Source organism: Sinohyriopsis cumingii, chromosome 2 (genome assembly GCF_028554795.1).
Source record: "Sinohyriopsis cumingii isolate HCF-2022 chromosome 2, ASM2855479v2, whole genome shotgun sequence".
Lineage (NCBI taxonomy): Eukaryota > Metazoa > Mollusca > Bivalvia > Unionida > Unionidae > Sinohyriopsis > Sinohyriopsis cumingii.
Window position 1 is genome coordinate 30,292,967 of NC_142962.1, and position 16,125 is coordinate 30,309,091.

General features: G+C 34.4%; 1 protein-coding gene across 1 annotated transcript in view; it reads right to left on the reverse strand.

The window, feature by feature from the left end:
* Positions 1–3,582: 3,582 nt before the first annotated feature.
* Positions 3,583–16,125, reverse strand: part of LOC149804555 (uncharacterized) — a 29,766-nt gene continuing 17,223 nt past the window's right edge. Inside the window, exons 7-12 of the mRNA XM_089933080.1 lie at positions 15,988–16,043; positions 15,542–15,679; positions 14,887–15,058; positions 6,640–6,750; positions 4,963–5,181; positions 3,583–4,301 (exon numbers count right to left, since the gene is read on the reverse strand). Coding sequence (XP_089789206.1) covers positions 4,089–4,301; positions 4,963–5,181; positions 6,640–6,750; positions 14,887–15,058; positions 15,542–15,679; positions 15,988–16,043 — 909 coding nt within the window. The 3' untranslated portion in view covers positions 3,583–4,088. The remainder of the gene's footprint in view (positions 4,302–4,962; positions 5,182–6,639; positions 6,751–14,886; positions 15,059–15,541; positions 15,680–15,987; positions 16,044–16,125) is intronic.

The window sequence follows — 16,125 nt, forward strand, 5'->3', positions numbered from 1 at the left end:
TCCGATGTGATAACTTAAGCATCTACAACCATGCCTACTGGTAATAACCTCTCAATTATATTTTGTTCCACCAGTATCAATCAGCGCATATTTCTGGAACTTCATAATTTGCATTTTAATTTTTAAATCTAGTGTTTCGAAGAAAGTTTAATTAATTTCTGGCAATTAAAGTCCCGTTTCTGAAGTAATACATACTCATATAGATGGTCATATGGACCTTTTATTGATGTATTGCACAACATGACAAAGCTGATAATATCTTACACTCTTAAACTGATGATAGATCAAATGATAGAAAATGATAGCACAGCAAACAAGGCAAATCTTAATTAGACATATTTATTTTAATATTTTTACCTGATTTTCTGAAATAAAGCTCAACTACTTAAATGTTGCCTGAAATGCACCATTTCAAATATTGTTATGTTTGAACACGAAATATTAAAATTCTCTAATGTAATCTTTGAAAAGTAGATCTATGCGCAGTGTTAACGTTGTATTCTGCTCCTATTCCTGTGTCTGTCGGTTAAATCAGAGTTGGATATTGAAATCACGGTACTAATGATTGGGAAGAATCGGAACCAGTCTGGAAATGAGTGAAGATAAAAAGAGTATATATGGTTTTGGCTAGCCAGCCATGATTGATAATAAAAGTAAAATATTTTGGTGAAAAGGATCTTTCGAGAGTTTATCCTAGTTGTAACTGAAAAGAATATAGAGGCATATTTTGTTGATGGACATTCAGCTTATTTACAGATCTGAGTTTTGACAACTCATTACTGAAAGCAGCATCTGTCTCTTTCGTGCTTAATTAAAAATATATTTTTCAAACACGTGTAGACGCAGAAAATATTGCGGCTCAAATGATTTTCTTTATAGAGAAGGTGTCATCAAGGATATCTCTATACTGATACATATCGGTTTGATCATGAGCATTCAGCTAGTCAAAATTGTTGAATTTTTAATGCTACGGTGTTTACAATGCAAGCTGTGTTAGTACCTAGAGTCCTTTAACTCTATAATGAAATAAGTACTGAAGCAGCTTTCAATTGCTTTATACTTTTGATTAAGAATGTCTCCAGGCATTTCAACCGGTTTTAGTGATTTGCAGCAAGATTTTGTCAGTAGAATATAATACTAAATCTTGAAGCGATACTAAGAAAAATAAGTACTTAGATACAGTTTTCTTAATATCTGGTACAAACCTTTTATTTCACTTAACAATTTTGTACAACCACATCATGGTAAGATGTTCATCAAAATCATCACTATTTAAAGCAACGATAAATATTCTGTCCTAGCATCAGTAACAGTAGTAGACGCTCTAGTTGGCTGTTGAAAATAAGGTTTCTCTGTTCATCTTTTTACTTATGTCAAGACAAATCTTTAAATTAATCCCATAAAGTTCTGGTTTATTTTATGATTTTGTTTATGCTAAAATGATTTATAGTCGTACCTGAATCATGCACGGATAGTTTGTTGCCTAAAAAGAAGGATCAAATTATATTTTGACAACCGTATCGTTAATTATTTAAATAACTCCAGGATAAAAACAACATAGCTTGAATAGTGTTTCATAACTTAAATTGTAATCTCTAATGTTCCGGATTGTTAGCATCGTAATAAAAATTAATATCAACCTCTGGTATGTTATCTGTTTTCATTATATCAGTAATAACATTCATTGTTTTGGTTTGTATGGATCTCATTGCATATTTTAAAAAAAGATTAATTTAGATTTACGACTAATGTGTACGAATCGTCTTTCAGCATTCTTCTTACTTCAGGTTCTATTGTAATTGCCACAGCACATGCCATTTATGGATTCTTGCTCAAGTGCATGAGTGACACGTAATGAAAATGCTTCAGTTGGATTCATTCCACTCAAAATATAATTCCACTTGTTTGTATTTTTTATTATAACACCGATGTAACACTGTTGTTTTGAATATTTTGTACATCTAAAAGAAAATAAATGTACATTTGATATGCATGTTATCGTTTTACTTGATCTACAGTTGAATAAGCTGCCGAACATTACCTACGTTTTTACCGCTGTCGTGCTATCTATTATCGTGTTTATATCTCAGATCAAGTCATACGCAGTCGTAGTCTGAAAAATGTTGCTAACACTCACTTTGTTATGTTCTGTGTGCTTGTGTTGTTCGTTAAGGAAATACTACATTGCTGCTGCAAACTGATAACCTAATTTATAATCTTGAGAACAAACCATGTTCGGTAATCGTTCAACTGTAATTTTGATCGGCTTAGAGCTGAATTACACAAAGCTTCTGGAACAGTTCCTGTCCAGTTTCTCTGTCTTGTTTTTAAGCAGTATCACAACTTTTTGTTTACTCATTCATGTTGAATCAACGATCACATAAGTTGAAGTCGTAATAACTGCCACATAAATATATTTCTTTCGTTCGAAATAAGTAGTTCCATTATTATACGCATCGTTCAGGCATTTGGACACTGATTCTTAACTAAGTCTATCAAATGGAAAGGATATATTTTCACTTCCATAATAAGGGTTGCCACCTTCTTTAACTTTCCATAAATTTGCTCATGTCGTGGAACTCTATCAACCCGAGAAAAAGTACATGGGTAAAGTGGAAAAAGATCTTTTAATATTTGAATCTCAAGTGGTATTTACTATTTCTAGTGGCATATCACAAATCTAATATCTCTACAGCTGTGTCTTTGCATTAACAGCTCCGTTCTTAAGTTGTCTAAATTTTGCATTCATGTTACCTTCTATATACTTGTTTGTTCCAAATTTTACTGGAAATCATAGAATTTACACGTCATAAAAAGACATCAGTCATTTAGTTTAAAAATGTCAACCCTAGTGTTATACATAGTCATATATGTAACCATCGTTACATCCAAATTATTAATCACATTAATAGTTAATGATACTTTTGTTTATTGACAAAGATTATTTGTATAATCAAATTATAATTTACCAGGAAATCAATAATTAAATTTTGTATCAAACGATATAAGAGGTAAATTGTATTCCGTAAGGGACGGTCGTTGCCTTGATATTGCGGTTTGCAGTGTTTGCTTTGGCTTAATACGATTGTGAATCTATATAAAACAGTGGGGTGTTGGAAAATTATTTTTAACATCTTGAATACTACTACTACTACTAATACTACTACTACTACTACTACTACTACTAATAATAATAATATTTTTCCTTTGATAACAGCTGTACATGAACCATACGTTATCGTTTCAGTATCTCGTAAACAGATGAAACTATTCTCCTTTTTACAAATTCATACACATCCTTTCCATTTTACTTATCTCCGTGTATTAAAATAACAAAATACTAACCATTCTCAAAAGTATAATTATTACAAATATAAACATACAGAATATGTTGAAATATGGCAATAAGAGTTAACTATTGTGAAGGACCAAGTAAGAAATTTACCTTAACATATATTACCAAATGTATCGAAAGAAACTTCAAATAGTATGCGTATAGACTAAAAGAGAAAATACATTAAAAAATATAGTATAGGTCAAAGTACACCTCATTTTGAAAAGCGAGCCACGATGACTATCCTAATATAAATGACTCTAAGTATTAATCTTTAGTTATCTTTTTAAAGAAATATATTTTCCAGCATAGATGCATTGCTAATCACACCATCTTTCCTGTATATTGACAATAATTTCTTATAAGGTATATAGTGTCAATTATTATATTAGATGAGAATTCCTTTTAAAATGATTACATTTTTACGAACTCATTGCTACGCAAGACAGAGACGATTATACCCTCTTGACAACACTGGAATCGTGTACATCCAATCGAGTGATAAAACATCGGTCTTAATATCTCATAAACAACATGTCATTTTCCAATGAAACAATGTGTATTTTGGCCATTGATGAACGTCCGTCCATAATATGACCGATCGCCAAATCCGTAAAATACTGAAATAAATTTATTGAAAGTACATTTCGTAACAAACAAAATAATGGAATGATATCTGTTCTAAAGACAACATTTTTAAATTTGATACACATTGTAAAGAAAGAAGCAGACTGTAATTTGTGTGTCCTGCACCTTAAGCGGTCACATTCAGGTTCACTGTTTGTGGAGATGTGCCAAGTGTCACTTGCTGTTCCTTGAGCACACGCCCGTGGTATTTAACCTTGACGTGATAGTCTCCCTTGAATCCATGGACATCGAAATTCCCGCCCTGAGATAAAGTCCGATTTGTGTAAGTGTACCACTCTTGTTCAATCAAATGCAGATACCTCTGCCCGGCAGCGTTTATCTGGAAAAATTTGATATAATATTTTTTACAAGGGACCGCACAAAGCTCCGCTCGAAGTACGGGAAAAGAATATTTCTCAATCGTATCACAATGAAGTTCGCAACCCTTTCTCTTTTCTTTGATCTGAATTTTTCAGGTGTGATAAGAGAATCTGAGATTTTCTAGAACTGTATGATTTACACGGCAGCTTAAATCAAACATCACCTGCATTGATACAGCAATGGAATTCACCTGTCTATGTAAACGACTTGTCAAGTGCATACAGAGTACAAAGCACCTTCCTTCCTCGTCATAAGTACAATTTGGGTCAAACAACTTAAAGGAATATTTAATATAGCCATAACTGCATTGAATATAGTTGAGAGAGAGAGAGAGAGAGAGAGAGAGAGAGAGACAGAGAGAGACAAAGAATGTACATGACACTGTGAAATTATGCGCAGCACTCATCACCACCCCCGCCCGAATGACTAAATTTAAAATAGGTCTTCCATGTAAATAATTAAGACTTAGACTGAATGAAAATTAATAAAGGGCAATAGATGTAAATTGCACTTAAATTTCTTGATATTTACAAGCAGGTTTTCCTAGATGGTTTTCTCGTTTCACTTTCTAACACCAAGGAAACATGACCTAAATTATGCTTGTCATATTGTCTTCATACTCTAAACTCATTTCCAGTGACAAGGGAAGCATTTGCCCCTCTCCAGTGTCGATTGCTCCAGAAACCCCATATTAAGATGCCCTGGACATTTGGATGTCCGAAAAATGCTCTCATGGCTTTTTCGTAGCAATCTGCCCGATGGTTCTCGTCAGGCTGTATGATGTCCATCTCAGTTATGAAAATGGGAAGCCCCGCCTCTGAGAGTTTATCAAGTCTTCGCTGCAAGTACAGGTAGAGAATGTGAGTGACGGTGAGATAAGTGTTGAAAACTCTTGTCTGTTCTCTATTCCTAGAGAGAAACATTACATGATCAGTCTAGAACCAAAATGATGATCATCGGTACTCTTTACGGATTTCCGATAAAAAAGTTGTAGGATGAAGAGCAGGGGAATGTTCGTTTATTCAAAATTACGTATGTTTTGGGTATGGTTATGGACTTTATATTTAAGTGATCCTAAGAATTTGATTGAAGTTTTCATCATAAAACGTGTACTAAAACACATTTAGACAAATTGTTAATTGTCTGGATTTGGACCCTTCCCATCACCCCTGCGTAATATCATTTGTTGGTGTTGGTTATGTTGTTGGTATGTATGTTATATTCATAAGATAAGGATCGTTTGTATTTATACAGAGTATGAAATGGTATCTGTTATCTCAGGTAAGACTTGCATGCTGGAGGAGGAGAGAATGAATTGTGTCGAATCATTTAATTAATTTCATGTTTTCGCTTCTCTGTGCCGTTACATTTATGGTCTGGAACTTAAGTAACAGAACAAGGTAAACCCAACAAGCATTCACGTTTCCAAAATATCAATTTATTTAAATAAAATATAAAATCAAACAAAGTGAAAGGATAATAAAACATACAGTGTTTGAATTCCTAAAATATAATCCTAATAATAAGCTTTCAATTTATCACTAATTGAAGCTGTTCTAATGTATTCCGAACGAAGCATGAATAGTGCTTACGTGTTACCATAATAATACTGAAGCCAACATAATTATTAATCCATATGTTATTACTTCAGTGTTATCTCGTGAACGAAGAATATCATTGAAGTCTTCGATACTTTCACATACTCCGATTGAAATAATTAAATAGACATGTCCTTGAATATAATCTCTTAATCCTCAAAGTACTGTACATGTCAATCACATATTCCTCTCCGATTCTTATATACGCTGTGCATAGCTGAAATAATCAACAAGGCGCGTGTTTCTTCATTATATAATATCAATTTGCGTTTTTTTTAAAAAAAAAACAAATCTGATTCAATTGAATTTCTCGGAAAAATACATCTCATCATTTCAACAAAGCTTAGAAAGTTGTAAACAAAACAGCCATATTCGGACCTTCAAATTTAATTGAACCAATCAAATGCTAAGGCGTACTAGTGTACGTAACCAACATTCATTACTCACGTGTCCTTCTTGACCAGCTGTTTGTTGATTTTACTTTAAATTTATGTTCTCATTAATCAAACTCTTATGACGAAGTATACATGTGCTTTTAATTTAGTACCAAGCATTAAATGAAAGGATTTAAAATATTACTGTCCTGGTTTTTAAAGGACTTAAATAAGAATTATATTATAAATTCTAAAGATGATACATAATTTAGTAATAGTGCCAACAATATATTTTATTAGACCATAAATTAATCATGATACTTGCCTTGAGTAGAGTGGGGTCTGGACAGCTTCCGAAATAGAAATGCCCTTGTACACCAATTCCTCCAAGACCCACATTAGCGTTCTTAATCTTGAGTACATGGTCACGGTATGCCTGGAATAAGTCACTAAAATTAATTGCAAGGAATCATACTTGCACCTGATTAGTAAAAAAATAGATGTAACCTTTTTATTATAAGTACTTTATAAACATTTTCTTCGTATTGGTCAACATTTTTATAGTAAACTCGATAAATTTGTTTACATTGACTTGGAAGAAAACAGCATATAAACAATGCACGCATGTTACATGTGATAAATACTTTTTGCAGCATTATATTTAATAACTAATAAGTATAAAATGTTATTTTATATGATAATAATAGTTCAAAGAATTAGTTTCACTGTAGAATATTTGTTCTAGTGAACAGTATAGTGGAGTCAGTATGGGAAATCTGATGTTAAAGTAGTTTCTTTTTCATAGCATTTACGTAATAGTGGCTTTCTTGGGTCACGACCTGGAATCCAAAGTTAGATAGTGCCTATACGTTTAAGATATATAACCTCTTAATGCTAAGCGCCAAGCCAGGAAGCTGTTAGTACCATTTTTTATAAGTCTTTGGTATGACTCGGCCAGGGATCAAACCCACGACCTCCCGCATTCGAGGCGGATGCTCTAACCACTAGGCCACCGGAGCGGTTCCCTAGAATACAATGTCAAAAATAAGAAAAAAGGACTTAACGTTTTGCGAATTAAACCTAAATTGTAATCAAAGAATTAAAACACAAGTCCTATCATTGAAACGTTCCAAGTTAATTTCAGTTAAAATCCCTTTGAACTTCAGGGGCCCCGAGTGGCCGAGTGGTCTAAAACGCTCTCCATTACGGATCACTGCCATTTCACCTCTGTCTGCGTGGGTTCGAGTATCGGATTCGGCTAATGTGGGTATGTGAGAAAGCTTGCCAGTAGCTTCTCGTGGGTCGGTGGTTCTTTCTGGGGTTTTCTCGGGTTCTTCCTCCACCATTAATACTGGCGGCCATGTATAGCCTATCGTGTGCTAAAAAATGGTGTTAAACCCTATAACAACAACAACAACAACTACTACTACTACTACATCCTATGAAATTCAATATCGAAGGCAATGACGTCGGAAATAGTCAGCGTTATAATCATGTGTCAACAGTCTCTTGTTGAATGACAGAAAAAATTATTCCAGTTTTGAATTCCGTATAAATTCTAGCAAATGTATTTGTCCAACAATTATCAGAGCACTTTTATATTTCCATGGAAAACAATCACTTGATTACAGTATTTTGAAGAAAACTAAAATTCAACTTTTATATCAGAACATCTGTTATATACCTAATTAAGACGCAAACAAATTCCCGGATGGTGATCAAAAGTTCGTCCTTCTTGAAAAAAGAACTTTGTTTACAATTGACACATGCTTAATGACACGTACTCCAGGTATGACATTGACTCAACTTACTGATTCTTACAATGAGAAAGATAATAGCATGTAATTGAATAAAAAAATGTACATCTAACAAACAAACAAGTAATTACACACACACACACACACACACACACACACATATATATATATATATATATATATATATATATATATATATATATATATATATATATATATATATATATAAAGCCTCCTGACATTGTTCCGTCCAGTGAAGATTGGTTTTCTTGCTCAATCAATTTGTCATCGGTTCAGAAATTATGGAAAAATTGGAACATAAATCCCGATAGTATCCAGCCATACCCCAAAATCGCATCAGTTGCTTTTTACTAATAGGACAGGGAATTAATAGATAGCCTTGACCTTAGCATCTATAGGTTTAACTTGTCATGTCCCATAATATGTCTTAAAAACGTTACACAAGCACGGAGAAACTCACTTTTGGTTACATTATTTGTCAAAGTTGCATCAGTGAGTATGTCAAAGAATTTCCGAAATTATCGCTAAATGTTCTTTCCAGGTGTCGTTGTAGATGATGAAATCATCGATGTAAGCATCACAATTATCTACACTAGATGTAATCATGTTCATTAAACGTTGCAAAGTGCTTGGTGTACCTTTCATCTCAAACAACATCACTTTAAATTGCAATAAATATGGAGTATGCGCATTTGGTTATAGCGCCCCGTTTTAAGGAATTCTTAGATTACTTGTGTGATTATTGAAATTCGGCTCAATGTAAATATTCCATGCCCGAAATAATTAGCCAATTATTAGGAGCAAACGTCATAGAGTGAAGTGTTAGTAAGTTTCCATGATGCCATGGTTCACTAGTAGTGAATTCAGGCCAAAACCGAATGAATGTCCCTGTTGTAAGATAGTCCATATTAAAATCCAGTGGTGTACATTGGTGGTGTGACTGCCGTGGCAGTATTTACGGTTGAAAACCGATAAATTACGCAAGGGAATAAATAATAAGGGACTTGGCAGATACCGTTTATGTCGCCATGGGGGCAAATGTGGTGCAGTTATATTGGCGAAATGTGCCTGGAAATCATACATTGACTGGCCTAAGGTGGCGGAGTTAAAATAGTTCCCAGTGTTAGGGGATACTCGTATATTTTCTAAGGCGCGAACGGTTGGCGGTACGGAAACATGGTGAAGATAAACCATGCAGATGTGCGGTTGATAGATATTTGGCAGGTTGTTTTATCTGTGGTCTTGCATTAATTAGAGTAAAATTTAGGTATAGAATGGACACGTCGGGGTTTCTAATTTATAACTGAAGTTGTATGGACGTCTTTGGAAAGTTTGGGGTAAACTTATGACTTCTAGCGAGAATCGCGCCAAGGTTTGGCAACCGCTCGGTCAAGTAAGGATCCTTGGCGTGTAACAATATTAATAAAAAGTCCATCTGGAGTCACTTTGCATTTCCAATTTCATCAATACAATCATCGATTTTTGCTAAAGGAAATGAATCTGTTTTAGTCACACTGTTCACTTTTCTATCAACAGTGCACATGCGGAAAGTTTTATCTGGTTTCGGAACAAGTATACATGGTGAACTCCAGTCACATTTACTCGGTTCTATCAAACCATTCTTCAGCAAACACTGAATTTCTTTTCCAAGTATTCCTGTTTGAGAGGGTTCATTCTGTATGAGCATTGTCTCACAGGTGTGGAATTCATAATTTTAACGTCATTGTAAATTTTGTTTGTTCTTGTAGGAACATCTGGGAAAAAGTGCTCATGTTCAAGTAATAACTGTTTAAGCCCATTCCTTTCTTGTTGTTGCAAATGTGAAAGTTTCTGGTCCAGATCATTCATAATTTCTGAATTTAGAAGATTTGTTACTCCAAAATCAATAGAGTCCGATTACATTCATTCGCTTATTTCCTCTCTGAGTGGGACAGGTACAACTAAATTAATTGCATGATTAACCTGGCTATCTCTCTCGACATACTCCTTTAAGATATTCATGTGGCAAAGTTGGTTTAGTTTTCGCCTTCCAGGAGTATTTATGATATAAGTTAGATCATTTACTTTTTTTTTCAACTGTGTAGGGAACATGATTATTGGATTAAGAGGATTTTGTGGTATGGGCAAGAGAGCCAGAACTCAATCACCAGGTGGAAAATTCGTTTCCTTTGTATTTTTATCATACTTCATGTTCATTTTTGATGAGTAGAGTGCAGATTAGTTCTTGCAAGCTCACAAGCCTTTGACAACTTATACTTAAATTTGGTAACATAATCAAGAAGATTGATTTCAGTATCTTCATCAGAAAGAAGTTTCTCTTTTAACAACTTTAGTGGTCCGCGCACAGTATGTCCAAAACCTAGTTCAAAAAGACTGAATCCTAATGATTCTTGAAGTGATTCCTTAACAGCAAAGAAAAATAAACGAATGTCTTCATCCCAATCTTTACCTGTGTCGAAACAATATGACCGAATCATATTTTCAAAGTTTGAGGAAATCTTTCTAATGCCCCTTCGCTCAGAGGGCGATAGGTGCAATATTTAAACTGTTGGATGCCTATTTTGTACATAACTTGCCGGAAAATTCCAGACATAAAATTTGACTCTTGATCAGATTGGACAGATTTGAGAAGGCCAAATTGATAACAAAACTTTATCAAAGCTTTATTTATTGTTTTAGTTTTAATATTCCTCAAAGTAATTTCCTCTGGGAATCTTGCTGACGCACACATTTTGGTCAACAAGTACTGGTTACCTGACTTGATCTACCATTATTCTCGTAAATGGTTCGTCAACTGCAGGGATAGGTTGCAGATGAGCTTTAGGTATCTTCTGATTGGGGTTTCCTACCATTTGACAGGTGTGACAAGATCTGCAGTATTTACAAACATCAGTTTTAATTTTTCCAAAAGAAGTGAGTCAAGATCTTGTGATAAGTCTTATTAATCCATAATGACCTGTCAAGGTAGCTGCATGGGCCAGACTCCATTTTCTCATAAGAATCTCAATTTTAATGAAATAACAAACAGGTACTTCTGTGGCTTTAGTTTCACTAATGACCTTTGAAAAAAACATGAAATCTCAGGATCTTTTTTCTGTTTGATAAGTGATTCTCGTTTGTCCCCCTGATTAGAATAAAGATAATGAGTCGTTAAAAGAGGATCACTTTGACATTACCTTTGAGTGATCCAAACAAGGAGTGAAAATGAATCATCAGAAGCCTGACCAATACATGTGTTAGCTAAAGGAATACTTTCCTGAACAACATCGTTATCAAGATCTTTCTTTGCCATAGCTCTAGTAAATGCACAAGCTGGGTATAACTCAGGGAATTCTCTTCAATAGGATCGAATTTCTGATCCAAACAAGGCTTGTCAATTACAAGTGGATTAACCACAACCTTGTCTCCAGCCATGTCGTTGCCTAGTAATAAATGAATGTCCTCAACGGGTAAAACAGACGCTGTTCCGACTGTCACATGTCCTGAGACTAAGTCTGATGACAAATTTACACAATGGAGAGGGACATTAACAAAGTCGCACTCTACTCCCTGAATAAGAACATTTTCATTAAAAGAAGACTTCTCAGAAAAAGGCAAAGTACCTGATAATAAAAGACCACGAGAAGCTCCTGTGTCCCTTAAAATTTTAATAGGGGTAGAATTATCTGAATCACCTATGAGTGATATAGAACTCTTCGACATTAATGGTTCATCATTCTCCATAAGAAAATGTGACTTGGGTCTGTTAGACCCAACACAAGCATTGCTTTTAATTCATGACGGTGACCTTGACCTCTTAGAAATAAGAGCATTTTCAATAGGTCTGTATTGATTCTGATGCTTATTTTTCGATTTTTAACAATCAGAAATAACGTGTCCTTTCTTCTAACAATATGTACATGTACCAAGAGATAAGGATTTCTGATTATTCTTATCATAAACTTGTTTTCTAAACTTTGTGCCAGATTGAAATTTAGAAGGGCTTGTACTAGATTAAAATTACTTCTACGAGAAGACTTCTGAGTGGAAGACTTGAGTGCAATCAAACTTTATGAGCTAAGGAATACTCGCCAGCAGCACGTGCAGCATTTTCCATGGTTTCGACCTTATGGTCATCAAGATAAATCTTAATGTCAGTATGGACACAGTTCTTGGACTCTTCAGGTCATACGAGTTATCTTAGATTTTCATATTCTTGACCAACTTTCTTGGATAAGCAACTCCTATCACATAACTGCTCTTTTTCTCTTGCAAATTCGAAATAAGTTTGTCTAGCTTATTTTTTGTGGTTACTGAATTTTCGCCGATAAGCCTCAGGGGCTAACTCATAGCCCTTTAAGATGCATTCATTAACCAGATGATATTAAGCACTATGCTGTACTGACAGGGAAACATATATGTCTCAGACTTTGCCAAAAGGTGCACTCTGTAATAATAGAGTACAATGCTTCCTTGGCCATTTCAAATTTTCAGCAATTTATTCAAAATGAGGAAAATATTTGTCTACTTCTTTTTCTTGAAAAGGGGGCGATAACCTCAAATTCTTAGTAACATCAAGACTTGAATTTGTATGGAAAGTGGGAACTTTTTTCACATGCCAGGTCTAATTCTCTTATTCTAAATATGTATTTCGTTTCTTCCTTATCTCTTTGCATTTGTACTTGCATCTGTCTCTTTCACATCTTTTCCGATTGTAACTGAATTTGTTACTCTCTCTCCTTTTCTCCAATAACATTTGTTTTTGTTCTTTTTGTAACTGCGTTTGTTGTAACTGCATTTGTTTCTCTCTCATTTTTCTCCAATTATAACTGCATTTGTCTCTCTCTCCTCCTTATCTAATTGCATTTGCCTTTGTTTCTCATCTTTTTCCAATTGCTTTTGTTTTTCCTTTATTTCTTTCTGAAATTCAACCTTTCTCAACTCTAATTCCATCTTGTATTTTAATTTTAATTCTTCTACTTTTATGTTAGAGTATGATATAGACTTACCGATCAAAACCGAAGCATTTTCATCCAAAACATTCTTTAGCACCAAATACTGGACCAACTTAGTTTTTATTTCTTTCTTCGTTAAGGAAGCGTTTTTGCCTCAGAAACATAATGTTTTCAGAATACATGTTCCATCGCCTCAGTTGGTGGTATGACAATAGTTCTAACGGTCAAATGGTGTAATGTGTTTTAATTGGGAGAGAACGTAAAGAACCATTTTCAGCTCGTTGCATCACATTTGGATAAAAGTGATTGAACATGGATTAGTTTAGTATCTGATAGATACGAAATGTTGCTCCATCAAAGAGCAGTGTCTAAAAGGAAATTCCATTGCCTATGAAGTCAGAATACAAAGCAAAAATAACTTTGTACAACAGCAGTGAAATACATTTGAAGTGTGCCTTTACTCCCTATAACAAATACAATCTGGCGTATTTTATGTGTAACACCGTGGTCTAAATACCTAAATAATTTTTGTAGCCAGGTTAGCAGTCTATTTCTTGCCGGGAGATTTCAGTAAGGCTAAAGTGTATCTTTGCATCCTGAAACAGTAAGCGTAACCTATCAGTCGAATAAGAACTAAGAGAGGCTGATACAGAGATGCTGCTACATGCTGAAATTGCGTTCAAAACTTCCGGATACCAGAAGCACCCACTCAGCAGATACAGATCTCACCATATTTGGTCTGTATTTCTGTGTGTACTTTGCTTTATGACATTGCGGTGTGATGCTTTTTCGTTTCCATCAGTACAGAACAATGAATAGTCTTTCATGTATAAAAGGACAAAATGCATTACAAACATTTATGCGTGCACCTTATTTAAAACTATGCGTTTTGCACTTGGATCAGAATATTATATCTACTAAGGAAACAGCAGTTATGCGAACGTTAAATAATAACACTACATAGTTTCTTAGAATGCTGAATGACGTATACGTTATTTAATATTTGAAGAAGAGAAGGAAAAAAAAGAATAAAAAGAATCATATTCTTTCCCGCACATCAAATAGTTTAAAACAACACACAAGCATTTAATTTTCAATTATTAGTTCAGAAGATACATTGGTGACTTCCAGGCCCAATAGATGATATAAGTGGATGGAGTACTTGCATATTTGTTGATGACGCAAGATTCTGCCTCTAAAGGACTGACGAAACTCGTTGTATGTAGATGTGATAAGTCCATCAAGACATGACGTCGTTTTCTACATTTTCATTGAACTGCAGTGCGAAAGAAAGTCTTTGTATTCTGTTGATATTTTCCCTCAAAATACAAACACTTCTGTTTGACATTATTGTGTCTTAAATCGGATCTAATTTCCGCTATACAATAAATATGTGCGCTATGTGACGAGGCATCCTTGCCTTTGCTTCTTTTGTAGTAGATTTAAAACTGAGGATAAAGACAAGATGTGATGTTGCACAATGTGACATATCATAAAGCGTGCATGGAACTGTTGTGCTGGACTAGCTATTATAAAACTGACATACAACGACCACAAGTTTACTATTATTAGACTGGACTAAACCCGCTATTTCTCTTTTCTTCTTCTTCTTCTGTAACCAGTTGTGAAATATATATATATATATATATATATATATATATATATATATATATATATATATATATATATATATATATATATATATATATATATATATATATATATATATATAGGTGACCCAGTGCATCGTAATCGAGTTGTTCAGTAGATACAAAACATGGTCGGCTGTAGGTACATGTACGTGTGTCAGGGTGTAAACTGGGCAGCCATTCAGAATCGTTACATCTAAATAGTACTTACCGCAGTCCTTTTTCCCGATGCCCCTACGTCATAGTCATTGGCGAAGAGAGGAATGGTATTGTCAGCAAGATGAACCTGCCGGTAAATGTCAAGGACGTAATCAAAGTCCCCGGTGTGCTGCTGCAGAAACCATGCATGTAGGTTTTCGTTGTTAACATCCCAGCCCTCCACACTTTAATGAAGACAAATCTATATATCTTTGAAACAGACCGATTTAAGCAGATTTGAGATATCAATGTAAATATTTTAAATCCCTTAATATTAGTTCTATATATTAGAAATTACATGGTTTGGAAAGAGTCTTGCATATTTTAGCAAGCTTGCATATTGGAAAATGCATGCGGCCTTTACATATATCGATAGCACTGCATTTCAAGGTCGATATGAATGAACTGACTGTTTTATGTAAAGTGAGAATTGTATCGACAGATTACAATTTGTCATCTTTCATCCATTCACTTTAAATATTTATGTCATTGCCTATTTCAAAACCTGACCATGATATTAATGCAATCTTATCCAATTTTTACTGCACTCGAATCAACGTAAAACACATTTACATCTCTTTTACGTAATCAATTTTCAGTGTCTAACTACCATCCTCTCTTCTTCAAATAAAGATTGACAGAAAAATCAAACAGAATGGATTGCTTACAGCCCTTTCGTTTTGGGTACCACTCCATTGATCCTCTCTGTCACTGTCTGCTTTAAGGCATCTCCCTGTAGCTGTTTCACCCAGAAAGGGATAGCTCGATCCACTGACGAAACAACACAGTGAGCCCTGACCTTCAGTCTGCGGAGAATGAGGCAGATAAACGTTCATCGTATTTTTGTTATTATATTTTTGCCTGTGAACCGAGCAATGGTATGATAATTATTATCATTCGTTGTTTCCTTTTCTGCACTTCGTGTACTAACTTTTGCACACTTATTAGAAGTGGTACAACATATGTTTGACTGTTGGTGGATGATACGTTATCCAAACATAGCCACATACTTTGAATATTACTCATTGTGTCATTTTAGATTCTTTTGGATCAGCTATTTTCTCAACATTAGGCGATTATTCTCTTAACCGTGATCATCTAGACAATTACTTACCCATGGTTTTTTAATTCATGAATGGCTTGAAGAGGTTTGTCATAGTTGATGTGGTGCTGCAAATGAAGTTATGTTTTAGATAAAAGTATCAAGAAATAAAATTATTGTAATAATACGTTAAACGGCGCTAAAATTCGT